The sequence below is a fragment of the Sorex araneus genome, chromosome 10 (genome assembly GCF_027595985.1).
Source record: "Sorex araneus isolate mSorAra2 chromosome 10, mSorAra2.pri, whole genome shotgun sequence".
In the NCBI taxonomy this organism is placed as follows: domain Eukaryota; kingdom Metazoa; phylum Chordata; class Mammalia; order Eulipotyphla; family Soricidae; genus Sorex; species Sorex araneus.
The window spans coordinates 62,685,449-62,700,183 of record NC_073311.1 but is presented as its reverse complement, the minus strand read 5'-3'; the positions used below and the strand labels follow the sequence as shown (position 1 = coordinate 62,700,183).

The 14,735-nt window shown below is 41.4% G+C and overlaps 1 protein-coding gene across 6 annotated transcripts in view; it reads left to right on the top strand.

The window, feature by feature from the left end:
- The window catches only part of SOX5 (SRY-box transcription factor 5), a 439,034-nt gene that overhangs the window by 298,287 nt on the left and 126,012 nt on the right, over positions 1–14,735 (top strand). For 4 of the 6 annotated variants that reach the window (XM_055118342.1, XM_055118343.1, XM_055118341.1 and 1 more), the window contains exon 7: positions 8,717–8,840. In XM_055118342.1, the coding sequence (XP_054974317.1) occupies positions 8,717–8,840 (124 nt within the window). The remainder of the gene's footprint in view (positions 1–8,716; positions 8,841–14,735) is intronic. The other 2 variants (XM_055118344.1, XM_004611274.3) reach the window with 1 other exon arrangement.

The following is a 14,735-nucleotide window of genomic DNA, read 5'->3' as shown; positions in this document are numbered from 1 at the left end:
CTCTGAGGGTTCCTTTAGTCTTCCTAGTAGATTAATTGCAAGATAAGTGGATTTCTCTAGTCTTAATTTTAGTGTAGCATTTTCTTCTCTTTTCTTTTTTTTCCCCTAAAGACCATCGCATTGGGTGGGATAAAGCAACAGAGTGACTCAGTTCTATGAAATGAAAAATCACAGACTGTTAGTGGTCATTGAGCCCCAGGCCCCTGCCTAGGCATGGTGGCAAGCGGGCGTTGCGATGCTGGTGACTCCAGTTTGGGTAATTAAATCCTGCCTACCTAAACCCCTCTTGTAATCTCATCTGAACATTAGATTCTTCATTTTCTCAAAAACTGCTGCCGAGAATTGCTGTGTGCTTCCAAAGAGCCACTAAGCTCCCGCCGAAGGTGGCTGAGTTTCCACTGTAGGTGAACTGATCCCCGAGGAGGGGCGTGTGGGAGCATCTAGTGCTCGTCAGCCGAAACTCTTGAGGACCATTGGAAAAACTTTTCGGCTTGGCAGTTTATTGGTAACTTGTGCTAACTTAAAACTTCTAGCTGCCTTCCCTGGCAACGTTTGTGCACACAGACTTCAAACCGTCTCCTTTCCTGACTGGTGGAGCCCACACAGATTGCCCCTCGAAAGCGTTCAGCTCCCCAAACTCCAGCTCTCGCTCGGACTCTGGACTTGCTGCAGTCTGCAGTGATGCCTGGCTTCTGCTCTGTGGGCCAGCCCCACCCCATTGTCAGCCGGAAGCTACCTCGTTGAGGGTGCTCCCACCCACCCCCCCACTGTTGGAATGTGCTTGCTCTCATCACCAGCCTCAGTGACTGAACAGTCAGAGCGTGGCACAGAAATGGAAAGACAACAGACAGCAGCTTCTCCTTCCTGTGGGCTCTCCGTAGAACTTAGCATCTGTCATCGCTCATGTTACCTTGTCCACTGTGGACTTCCGTCCTCACTTCTCCCCACGTTGCAAGCTCCAAACGCCCTGCCTCAATGCAGTGTCTCTCTCTCTCTCTCTCTCTCTCTCGATGAACTTGCTTTTGCCATTGAGAGCTTTTCTTTCACTGGACCTGATTTTCGTCACCTTTTCATTGTTACTCTCTGAAAGACATAACCTCTATGCCCCTTTAGAGTGTCCCATTCCCCAGGGGTCTGAGGGTGAGATGCCATTTTCACATAAATCTCCCCTCCATCCTTGCATCCCAGAGAATCTGAAGTAGGGCCTAGCCAGGGCTTTCTCATATTTCAAATAGTCCGTTTCTGTTTGTTGCTTTCAGCCAGTGAATGCACTAAGAACTGTGCTACCTAAATAACGCTTTCACTGGGCATACCGTTTTGCTTCTCCAGTCTGATGTATTCGATGATGGTAAATTCATCACAGTTGGAATTACGCAGTACTGCTATGTTTCTCTAAAGCACCTTTCTTGCTACATTTTTTTCATTCTTCTCACTACCACAGTCTTGCTGTCTTCTTGGTTCTGTAACATTATACTCAAGCTTTTCTTTAATACATTATTTTTCCACATGTACAAATATTTTTCTTTGCCCCTGTGGAGTTGTTGAATTCAGATGATTTTCATTCTCCTTTTAAATATTATTTTGTATTTTTTGGGGGGCACATCCTATGATGAGGTGCTCATGGCTCTCTGACACTGTGCTCAGGGATCACTCTTGGTAGGGTGCAGGAGACCATATGTGATGTCATGGATGGATCCCAGATCCATCACATGCAAGGCCAATGCGCTACCCTACTGTACTACCACTCCACCCAACTTTGTCTTTCAGACCCTCTCTAAATTATATAGTTCATATTTATCAAGGATTGAGTCCTGAAATTACAGTCACTAGAGAGTTCTGTTCCTAGCTTGAGGCTGGAGTACCCTGTTGATTTGGTATCACCAGGTGTCAACATCATTTAGGGACCTCACATATCTGCATCCAAAACTGTACTCATTGTCTTGTCAAGCAACTCATCAATATCCCTTTATGCTTTTTCAGTTGTTTTGTGCCAATGTAGATATTACATAACGTAGACATCTGAGAGTCATTGTCCCTGTCTTTTCCTTCACATTCAAAGTTTTCTCACGGAAACATGATTTATATAACATTTATAGCCTACATATAGCCTCATTCATCAGCATCCTGTTTTTTCCCTAAGTATTTCTTGGTCATTTATAATCTTCGCATTTCTATTCAAGCCCTCATAGTCAGTTTCCCAGTTGACTGTGTCATACAAAAATGCATATTCTGTTTAACAAGAATGTTAATGGAATAATTAACAAAATAAACAGATACATGGGACTGGTAGCCAAGTAATAATCTGAAACATCTACTACTTGCTATTTTAGTTTCAGGGAACCCAATGACTAGCCTTGCCATGGAATGAATACTTATATCAAACATAAACTTTGTGTCTATGAGTGCCACAGAGGTAAGCGAATGGGCTTGCATTGGTCAGCTGTGGTTTGGTCTCTGGGTTTTATCACTAGCGGCCCACATGAGCTTCCCAGTCCTCACCAGTAGTGATCCCTGAGCACACATCCAAGAATAATTCCTGATACGTCCCCCAAACCAAAAAATAAATGATTTTTAACATGTAAATAATTGATGAGCCTATGCAAGCCAATTTATTTTGTGTGAAGTGAGACTGGTTTGTGTTGGATTCTTCAGGTTATAGAGCATGTGCCTAGAAGCAGAATCTGTGTGGTAGAATTGAAGAGTGCTGAAATAATATTTCATCTTGGAGTTAAAAAAATATATAGCAGCCAACTTCTTCAACTTATTAGGAGTCATTTTAATTTATAACTAACATGCCCCCTTGTAAAATTTTGTGACAAAAGTATTTAATTGAAACTTAATTATAAGTGTCACACTCTTAAAGTTTTAATTGGGAGCTTAAAGAGAATTTCATGCAATAAGTGAAAGAAAATAAATGAGGTTAATAGGGACTAGGATTTGAATATTCAGAATTGGCAAATATATAAGAATACATTTCTAGCCCATAACAAATTGCAGTAGCTTCTCACCTCTTTGCTCAGATCTGAGGATGATTAGCCAGGACTGCTGGTATTGATTGGGGGAAACAAGTGAATATTTGTGAGAGGGCCAGTTTGCAAATATAGATTCTGCAAATAGTATATCTTTACATACTGTATACTGTGTGTTTAGTTGTACACATAGCTTAATCACACATGCTGGATTATATTCATTTATTTTATTTTACTCTATTCTTTATTCTGAATATTAGCACAATGCTCTATGATCTGTTCATGATAGCTGAATAATATTCGTTATAAGGAGGATAAAACTAGCAATTTCTGTTTTTATTCCTTTCATACTTTTATGAAGTTTCCCTGACCTGTCATTCAACTTTTGTTCACTTCTGGAAGGTCTCAAGATCACAGAGAGGGCGTTTTTTTAGGAGGTCTCTCAGTCTTAACTTTGCTCTGACCTAAATGCAGACTCTTGAACAAGTTAGACGCTAAGTCTTACTTTCTCATCAGTATAAAGTCTGTGTGGTGTTAGATAATCTCTAGGAATTTACTCAATCTTAAAACTCCAAACATAAATCTCGAAAAATTTAGACATTAAGTCAAACTATGGTACTAAAGAAATGCATTTCTATGCATCTTATGTAATCTTAATGAAACTAAAGTTTGGAATACAAGACTTTTAAAAACTCTAATTTATTGTAATTAATGTAATGAAATGTTCTTTGAAAATACTAATGCGTTACATAAAAATTATCATCAATTATTAGAGTCTGACTGGAGCAATAGCACAGTGGGGAGGGCGTTTGCCTTGCATGTGGCAAAGCCGGTTTCGATTCCTCCGTCCCTCTCAGAGAGCCCGGCAAGCTACCGAGAGGACTTTGCCCACACGGCAGAACCTGGCAAGCTACCCATGATGTATTTGATATGCTAAAAACAGTAACAACAAGTCTCACAGTGGAGACGTTACTGGTGCCTGCTTGGGCAAATCAGTGGACGACAGTGCGACAGTGCTATTAGAGCCTGCATTACGTATCTGTGTAAAAACTGCTTGAGACAGGTAGATAGCTTGAGTTGTGTGTAACAGGTAATGAAACAAACAAAGCATCACCTTTCTCATACCACTAAAACTGTTTCAGCAACCAGAGGGAGAGTTGACAGGTTAAGGTGTTTGTCTTCTCCCACCCTTCATACTCCCAAACCCCTAGTCACGAACTTCAGACACAGAACAAGTCCTAGCCACATGATTGATGCAAGTGGTTCCAGCCTGACTCCTTGCATCCACCCCAGTCCCTTCCCCACTGTATCCGAGGGGAACCTTAAAATCAAGAGACCTCTGAGACAGAGAGGCAGGGGGTTAGGCTCCTGCTTGCTTTCCGTGCAGCCAAAAATAGTTTATTGAGCCTGTATATGGTTCCCTGAGCCCCACCAGGAGTGATCCCTGAGGTGAGCCATAAGTGTGACCCCCACAAAAGATAAAACAAGAGCAATAGAAGTTTGGAATAGTTTGGGTGATTTGAATAAATTGAGAATTACAATCTGCTGTTGGCCAACAAGCCATCGGGTTAAGGAATGCAAATAGAAACTTCATATCTTAAAATTAATGTGGAAACACTCGTAAAAAAAAAGTTCAGGATGGCCAGAGGGCTCATACCTCAGTTCCTGTGCTTGGCATGCACACAGCCAACCTGGGTTCGATCCTAAGCACCACAGATGGTCTCCTGAGCATCAACGGGATTGATCCCTGAGCACAGAGCCAAAAGGAAGCCCTGAGCACTGCCAGATGTGGTGCAAAAACTTAAAAGAGAATGTTCAGGAAATATTTGAAAATAATAGTAATGACAGAGTAGTGACTTGATTTGTTATTAAGACATATTGGAATGTCCTAATAAAGGCCACATTAGAATATGGTAGGCAGACCATATTCTGTCCATTAAAGAATTATGTAATAAATTCCCAGTATTTCTGGATCACTTTTGTATTTCTTCATGCATGCATAATTCCCCAGATAATGGTTAGATCATGATATATATGACCATTAGCGGTAACTTAGAAATGGGAACACAGAGCAATTGTTATCTCATGCTGCAATTTTTCTCTGGTGAAAATTGGATTCTTTTCTGGTCGTTAAATAATGTTGTTGTCCCTGAGACATTTGGAGCTGATACATGAAGATGTAATTAGAAAGATAAAGCATGCATGTTCTTCTTTATTTTGGAATCATCAGTACATGCAGTAGTTTCAGCAGCTGTTCTGCACTGGAATGTACAATATAAGAAATTGCAACATATCTCCTAAATAAGCTCATAGGTCATAAGGGACAACTTAAATTATACAAATAAGTATTAGTCAATACGGTAACTATGATACTGTCTTTTGGGAGGTTAGAAGAAGTAAGAGTTTCCTCTGAATACTGGCACCGGAAGAGAGAGGTGCTTCATGGGCAGAGATATTCTGTGACTCTCAGAGAAGTAAGTGGAAATTTTCCAAGAAGAAAAGGATAAGAGAAGTGATTCAAAAGGGAAGGGAAATACTCCTGAATGCTAGCACGCCTGGAAAAGTACCTAGGATGCGTTGGTCTCTTGATGCTGAGGCAAGGCTACAATGTTTGTGGGCAGAGAAGAATCTGGAAAGGTAGGCTCAGGATGTTGTGAAGAATATTGAAGACACGCTGAGGAATTTGGTTATTCTCCAGCTAAAAGGAAATAATATTTTCTTAAGCGAGTGGAGTATGTAAGAAAACTGCGGAAAGAGCACTAGATCTGAAGAAATTCCATGAAGAACTTAGCTTACTAAATATTAGACTTTTTCCTGTGGCCCCCAGACCCCATAAGAGCCAGCCCGAGTCTCCCTTTCAAGTACTTACAGATCTGAAGGCGCTTTGTAACTCAAGGCAAAAGCATAAGGAAGCCAGAAAGTATTGTGTGTAATGAGGGATTCTTTAAGACAGTACTTCTCAAAACCAGATAGGCACATGCCAGAATCATCAGAGGGACTTTAAAAACTGTTGATGGTCGGGGATCATTTCTGTTGATTCAGATTTAATTGGCGTGTGACGCAGGCGAGGGAGTGAGAGGTTTTCAGAACTTCTCAGTTAATTCCAGTGTGCAACAAGTTTAGGAACTCGTGCACTAAAACAGACCTTATTGTTTCAGCAATTCTAGAAACCATTTCCCCCCAAATCTTAAGGTTTTCTGAAATTTCGGTGCCTCTGATGACCCTTGTAAATGTGAAGTTTCTTTCTTCTCTCCAAAATGTTCTAATGATGTCTGATGAAGGAGGAGATGGACTATATAAAATGTAATAACTTACAATGAAGTATCCAGGATATTTCTGTTATAGCTGGTGATAACTGAAGTAGCTGATGGTTGTTTATTTTCTTCTTTGCTTGTTATTTTGGCAGCTGAACTCGAAACTCGCCTTACTTTGCCTCTTCTTTGAGGCTACTCATTCCTCCATACTTGCTCAATACCTAATCTCTAAATTTTGAGCCTTTCACTCATGTTTTCCATGACTTTATCCCTACTCTCTCTCCTCAAGCGTGTTCCAAAACTTCTTACTTTCATAGGGGGACCCTCAGCAGTAACCTCGGGGCACATCTTTGTTCCTGGATTGTTTGAACTTGTACTCTGGCGTCCAGGAGAGCCTTAAAATCCTTTTGGCTAAAAGAAATGCTTCGCAATTTGGCCTCATTGCTGAAAACAGATCCTGAATTCTGCCGAGGCCATTTCTTTTTGTCTCATCACCTTTGTCTTTCCCCCACAACACTCTGCCTTTCACAGCTCCGAAACTTCACATATTCTCCGACAAAAATGTCAGTTGTGATGACATATCTGGGGTTGTGATGAAAGATGAAGAAGAAGTTGGAAGCGGACTTTCACAGGAAAAAAAGGATGGGAAATGTGAGAGTACTGTTTGCCTTTAGAATGGACACTGCCAGTGAGGGGAAAGGGAAGACCAGAGAGAGGCAGTGTTTAGGACTCCTGATTCAGGACTTCTGCACATTTGTTTTACTGTTTCCATCGTTCCCACTATAGTCTAAGCCGCTGCACGTATAGGATCTTAGTTGTGTTTTTTTTTTTGGGGGGGTCACACCCAGTGATGCACAGGGGTAACTCCTGGATTTGCACTCAGCAGTGCTCAGGGGAACATATGGGATGCTGGGAATTGAACCTGGGTCGGCCACGTGCAAGGCAGACGCCCTCCCCGCTATACTATCTCTCCAACCCTTAGGATCTTAGTTTTCTTGTCACTATTATACCTCTACTTTCCAGCTCAGTCTCTCATGCAGAGCACATGTTCATTGAATGTTTTCCAAGTTAGTGTGTGTTGAGAGCTGTAAGGGAGAGTAAGCTGTCAGATTTTTAGTGTGTCCTAAAGTCTAATTCATATGTGCAGTGATAAACATTATTCAGACATGCACACTAGAGTCATCTTGTTTAAAGTTTTATTTGGAAAATATCCAGGTTTTTATTTCTTTATTAGTGTAGTGTTTTTTATTTTTAATTTTTTTATTAGTGAATCACCATGAGGTACAGTTACAGACTTACAAACTTTCATGCTTGCATTTCAGTCATACAATGGTCGAGTATCCATCCCTCCACCAGTGTCCATTTTCCACTACTAATGGTCCCCGCATCCCTCCCACCACCCCCACCCCATCCCCTTCATCATACCCTGACTCTGTGGAGCACATTCCCTTTTGCTCTCTCCTTTTGAGTGTTGTGGTTTGCTTTAGAGGTATTAAGTAGCCATCATGTTCCGTCTGTAGTCTATTTTTAGCCCACTTCTCCCATCCCGAGCGATTTACTTGGCACCCTTTACTTGGTGGCCCCTTCTCTATCTGAGCTGCCTTTTCCCCCAGCATGCAAGGCTGGCTTTTAAGCTGTGGAGCAATCCTCCAAATTCCAGATTTTTAAAGCTCACCTGTGTATGTTATCGAAATATGGCCAAGTAACAGATTATAATTTTAGAAATTCCCAAGAAATTAAAACAGTGACTCCACTGTGCTCAGGTATATATTGATACTACCTCTGTGCTGAGGATGGCACTGACTCATAAAAGTATATTCCACAAGTGGCAACCAAAGCAGTGACCTTGTGTTTCAGGGGCTGATGTCGTTGCTTCAACGGGCATAGTGGGAGACGCAGCTCAGAGCAGGATTTGAAAGACTGGATTCTATATACACGAGAAGCCACTTGTCTTTTTCAGCCCCGGTAGAAAGGAAAAGTCTTAGTTCACTCTGCCCTACCTTTAAGCTCTATTATTCCAGGAAAAACTTTCAATAAGACGCATCTATATGAGAACCACCTTTGAATAATGAAGCGAAACCAAAGCTAAACTGAATGACGCCCAACTTAGCTTTGTTCTGAAGGTAGAATGAGTTCTGGCAGGTATGATCTACAGAATGAGACTTTTGGTCTAATAGAAGGCATGATTTCTTAACTGTAGCAATCCATGTAATCTGCAAAGGTTTACGATGCTGCGGCCCGTTCATCTCTGTCAAAAGCAGCATGTAGGGGAAGTTATTAATGAAGTCCGAGCATGAACTAAGAGCACTTGACTGCAGGCTTCTGCTTCTCTAGTGTCAGATCACAGGCTCTGGCCTCAATCCCAGTCTTCTGGAAAACTTGTACATCAGCGTATTGGATTGCATACATGATATGACCGTATCCTAAGGTGGGAGGGAGGGATGGCGCGGAGCATCAAAACTTCTTCTCTTTGATTCTCTCCATCGTGTTCAGCAGGTTCAAGGTCAACTGCCGCCATTAATGATCCCCGTATTCCCTCCTGACCAGCGGACACTGGCCGCAGCTGCTCAGCAAGGCTTCCTCCTCCCTCCCGGCTTCAGTTACAAGGCTGGATGTAGTGAGTCTCGCTGTTTTTCTTCACTTGGGCGAGGGGGGAGGGGATGGCTTTAAATTGGGCAATTTAATATTACTGACATGACGAGAAATGAGATTGTGTATCTAGAGTTTTATTTTCAAGAGGGATCACAGAAGGTGCAGCAAAGGATTTGTCTTGGTATTTAAAAGGGCTTAGGCGATTTCTGTGCTTCTGAAGCCAATGCTTGTTCTTCATAATTCACTTTCATAACTTGTGTTTCCAGTGTATTCTGAAAATATGAATATAATTTTCACGTCGAATTTATTTTTACATGGATATGATAGGAGTATGCTTTCAGGAGCTTTACACTGATGCTTAATACAAATGCAAATTCCCAGTGTGGAGAGTTGGTCTTCCATGATCTGATTTCTCCCTATATTTACAGCCTGTTTTCTCCATGGTTTTCTTAGATTCTTCGTCCAAGCCAGGCTCTTTCTTGACCCTTTTTGTCCTGAAGTTCTTTCAGCTCAGATCAGGAAGAACTTTCTGTCCCAATATTCCCTTGTCTTGGATCCTTTGAATTCTCTCTACTGTTTTTTTTATTATTAACTGCCTCTTTCTTCTCATTTATCAACTCTTGAAGGGCAGATGCTAACTATCTGATTTGGGTCTTAGAGCTAAACTTTAAGGACAGCACTCATTGATTTTTGTGGGACAAATAAGTTAATAAATCAATTTGTTATCAGCAAGGCATATTTTTGCTCTACGTGATAAAGTTTTGTCAAGATAAATGTTTGCATTGTTTATTAACATGAGATGCTTATTTTTTGTGAATTTTATGTTCACCCCAATTTAAAATCATGCTTATTACCTTGGGAAAATAATCTAGAGCTCCATTATCTAAAATTTAAATAACAAAAATGTCAAGTATAATCTGATAGGTGAAAATAGTAACAACTCAGATTTCAAAGTGGACCTAAGTTTCTAAACTGAATATTTTCTGGAATTTCATTAAATTAGCTAAGAAGATCATAGAAAAAAACAAGTGTAGTTATTTATGTGTGTGAAACTATACTTATGGAATTATAATATATACCAATGAGAAATCAATAAAATATCTTTGAATTAAATGAAAACAAAATTCTAAATGACAAAGCAAGTATATTAAAATATTTTCAGTAATGAAAATAAAACACCACTGGGAAAATTTTAGTGAAATATTATTTGAAATGTTACATAGATTTTATATATATATAGATTGGTGAATTTTGCTCTTTTATATATTAATAAACTGTCCAAGTAGCTTCTTTTTATGCTTCAGTATATACTGTTTATGAGAAACTATTTAACATTAGAAGAAATTGGTTCTATTTTCTGTTCGATGTTGTTTTAAATTTTCTCATTTGTTTCTAACATTTAAATCTATATATAACATTGGAGAAGTGGGATATATATGTATATTTTTTAAAGGTACAAAATCATGTACAGTGAGTAGATTATTACTCTAGTGTAAAAAAAAAAAGTAAACTGAATTCAGGACTAAAATGTCACACTCATGATACTTTGCCCTTGAGGGCTTTTATATTGCTTTCTGCACATCATTTTCTTTGGGGAGTTGAGGGAGCATCTGGGTCACATCTGGCCATGGTCGCTGGCAGTGCTTGGTGGGACGTCTGCTGTACCAGGTGCCAGAACTCAAACTCGAGTCTAATGTAGGCAAACTCGGCTTCTTAACCCCTGTGCTATCCGTCTGGCCAAAGAGTTTTCCTCTTCGGGGGTTTGCTGAGTTGTAAGATCCTGATCCACTCCAGGTATTTAATTAAACTCATGACTATTACTCACCACATCATTCTATTTTCTTCATGGACTCATTCAGAAATATTAACTTGTTTTATAATTAAGGACAATATTTTCAAGATGTTTTAATTCTAAAAATAGAAGTTTAAATTCTATTGCTGCAATAAATCCACTTCAATGAAGGATGTTTTATTTTGTTGCAAAAACATATTCCAGTGTGGTTTTGGTAAACGTGTCTGCTAAAATGAAAGGACAACTTTAAAAATCATCACTTCCTTCAGAGTAAGCCAGCAATGTATTCATATAAACTATTTATGTTTACCAAAAAGGAAGTTTGTTTTTACCTAGCAACTATACAAATAGGTCCCACCGGCAAATACTGAGCTGAACAAAGAGAAAAAAATTAAAAAAAAATTCAGCCTGAACAGGGCAGAGCTGTGAGCCAAGAAAAGGTCGAGAACACCTTTGCTTCACTTCCATTTGACAGAGTTGGCACTGCCTTTGGCCAGAGTTAACGTCGTATGGCACGGAGAAACGTTCCCTGTTTTAAACGCGTTGGTATCTATCACCATTCACCAGGTCTCTGGTCATTCAAGTGGGGAAGATAGCAGTTCTTTTGTAATCCTGGGGTGAAGTGGGACGCAGCCTTCTCAGCTGCCGGCCAGTTTGAGACGGGCATCTCTGCTGACGCCGGAGCTGAGAAGCAGTGAGCTGGTGGCGGCAGAGAGCCATGCTGGGTGACACTGCATTCGAGTCATTTGAGGTGTTCACTTCAGAAGCTGAGTCAGAGCAAGAGACCGTCCAGACTCCCTCCTCCCGGGGCACGCTGAGGAAAGGAGTGGCGGAAGGGAGGGGAACCAAGCTCACCTTCTTTATTTGACCCCGAAATGTCTGTGAGATGGGATGCCCTGGTTGCCCATTGTTCCCATGTAAGTAATATTTGCCCAGTTCTCAGTGGAGAAGAATCAGGTAGATATGTAGGATTTACTGCTGCTATCAGACACTCCCGCAGTTTTCACCGTTCCATTCGTGGAAGAGATGATCCTTTCGGCTGTGAATCTCAACAACCTAAATTAAATGTAAATCTCTAGAACCACACAAAGAAATGGAAACATTCTCAACAGGGAAAATTTGTTTTTAAGATACGCCAGATGGAGGGGGTGGTCTAACCATAGGTTGTATGAACACGACCTGTTTCCTGAAAAAAAAAAAGAAAAATTCTCTTACAGGGTCGCTTGCAGTGGTGCTCAGCCCGGGCAGTGCTCTGGGCGGCACCAGAGCCATAGCTGGTGGTGGGTAGGACTTGAACTCAGGCCTGGCACTTGCCAAGCACATTTTCTCTACCACCTGAACTCTCTCCCCGGCTCTGGACTAGTGACTGCTAAATGCACCTCATTGAAACCTATAAGAAGAAATTTAGCACAGGCAGAAAACCTCAGAATAAACTGGCTAGATAAAAAAGAAACTTTAGGGACCACAGAGATAGTTCAGAGAATGAGGTGTCTGCCTCGCACAAGGCTGACCTGGGTTCAGTCTCCGGGACCCCTGTGCTTCCCTGAGCCTGTCAGAAGGGTTCTGTGAGTGCAGAGCCAGGACTAAGACCTGAGCACCCTTGGGTTTGCCATCACACCCCGACCAACTGCCCCAACCCCGCAAAAAAATAATAATAATAAGGAACCTTCAACCAAATTTAGAGTATAGTCTATTCCACAAATATAGAGAGGCATTTACAAATATTAATGTTATTATCAAAATCTCTGACTGGTTTGGCACTTGCCATGAAAGAGGTCAAGCATGACACCACATTCCTAAGTGGATATATATCTATTCCCTTGATTTTTCTACTCCTTTCTTAAGGAGTAAAAATATTTCCGACCTTTTGACAAAGTTGAAATAATGGTGTATTATTAAGCTGAATATAAATACATGTAACGACTTAAAAATAATTGTATAAAAATGCTGGTTTGATCCGTCTACTGAATATGGTGAACATTTCATTCGGGGTTCGGTGGGGGGGGTAAGAAAATTTTATATGTTTTTAACTTCTTGTCATTTTGTGAAAGCTGTCAAAGAAGTTGCTTTGCAATGCACCCTGGATTTTTTTTTTGTCTGGCATAATCCCAACCCCGACCTTAGATTTCATATGCAGTTACTAGTTCTTAATCCGATGACAGTGCCTCCGTCTGTTTTACTGAAGTAAAGGTGAAACCTTAAGGAACCAGGGTCCGTTTCTGATTCGTGCATCGTTGGTTAGGGCAGTGGGTGGGTTCGAGGGCACTTCGGGTGCTGGGAGAGCCATGGCCACAGCACGTGCCTCGGCTCTGCTGTTCCATGAAAGCTCCCTTCAGCACCACATGCCACCAGCAGAGACAGAGCTCCTGTCAGGTAGTTTGGGGACACGTGGGAGCACCGTTGACATCTGACAGGTGTCTCTTGGCCGAGGCCCATGATTGTGTTTGCACGTCAGAGATCATCTACCAAATCAAAATGATCTGCAGTGTTTCATTCTGATTTGAGGCCAACGTTTGACCCATGAGGGAGATTTTTTCAGTATGGCAGTTGGATGTCCTAAAGTTGGTCACTGACAACTCCTTGGACTCCCAGTCCCAGGTCTCCTTCTGAAACACACTCCCTGCCCTCCGCCCTCTTTGGGGAGGATGGTTAACTGTTGCGTCTGTGAGGCCCCCCAGTTTGACAGCAGAAGGCAGAAGAGGAGGTGTGTGTGTGTGTGTGTGTGTGTGTGTGTGTGTGTGTGTGTGTGTGTGACTACTACTTAGTCCTCTCCCCGACTCTTTCTTTAGATTTGAGATTACTGGTCTTGTTATTGGAATAGATACTTGAGGATTTTTTTTTTAATTGAATCACCATGAGATACAGTTACAAAGCTTTCATGCTTGAGTTTCAGTCATCAATGGCCGAACACTCATCCCTCCACCAGTGTACATTTTTTACCACTAATGTCCCCAGTAACCGCCTCCATCACTGGCAGACAATTTCCTCCTACTCTCTCTCTACTTTGGGGCATTATGGATTGCAATATAGATGCTGAGAGGCTATCATATTTGGTCCTATATCTTACTTTCAGCAACACATCTCCCATCCAGAACAATTCCTCCAACCATCACTGACTTAGTGAGCCCTTCTCTATCCCAGCCCATGAGGCAGGCTGCCAACCATGGAGGAATCTCCCTGGCCCTTGTCTCTACTGTCCTTGGGTGTCAGATACTTGAGGAATTTGGGACAAGAAGAGAGTTCATTTGGGAACTGAAAAGCATCTACTGGAAAGTCAGATCAATAAATTACCCACGGTTTCCTATGTCTGGTCTAACACCAATAATTTTAAATGGGTTGGGCTGGAAGTTTAGCCCAAAGCAGTCTTTCCAGAAAGGGCTATCCTGCCCACCTCCGAGTGGGTGGAGGGTGGTATCTGCCATGCAGGAGGGGCTGCTTTCTATTTGTTTGCTTAAGCAAGGTAGATTTCTAAAAGAATACTGAGGGTTTTTTTTTTCCCTTGAAAAGAGGGCAGTAGGTCAGATATATATAGGAGCTGATGATCTAACATGTCAAACTGAATATGCCACGTGGCTATAATCGTCTTTCCCATGCATGGGACGTCCCTGGGTCAGATGCTATAGTGCCAGGGTGCGGCAGCTGACTTTCAAATAGCTTGTGTGATGGGGCCTGAGACGTGGGTGTAAGCGACAGACCCAGGCATGATCCCTGGCTCTGCATATCATCCCCTGAGTACCAGGAGGAGTGATCCTTGCATACAGAGCCAGGAGTAAACCTTGAGCACAACCAGGTGTGACCCACAAACCAAACTGAGCCGAAAGAAAACTGGTATGGATATTTAAAACCTAGCTTAGGATATTTTAAAAGTTCAAGAAAAAAAAATAACATCTTTCAGAAACAGTGTCAACTGTTTTAATCGTTGGACTTTACTGCTTAAATGGAGCAGTTAGTTGGAAATAGAACTGTTTCTTTTATCTTAATCGTTGTGCCATGAAAATTGCTGAGACACTAATGGTACCTGGACTCAAGGAAATTTAAAAATTTTTTGTGCTCGTCTAATATATATTTGTTAACATTTTTTAAACTGGTAAGGTGTTATTGTTAATCTGTCATATTACCAATCTCAGG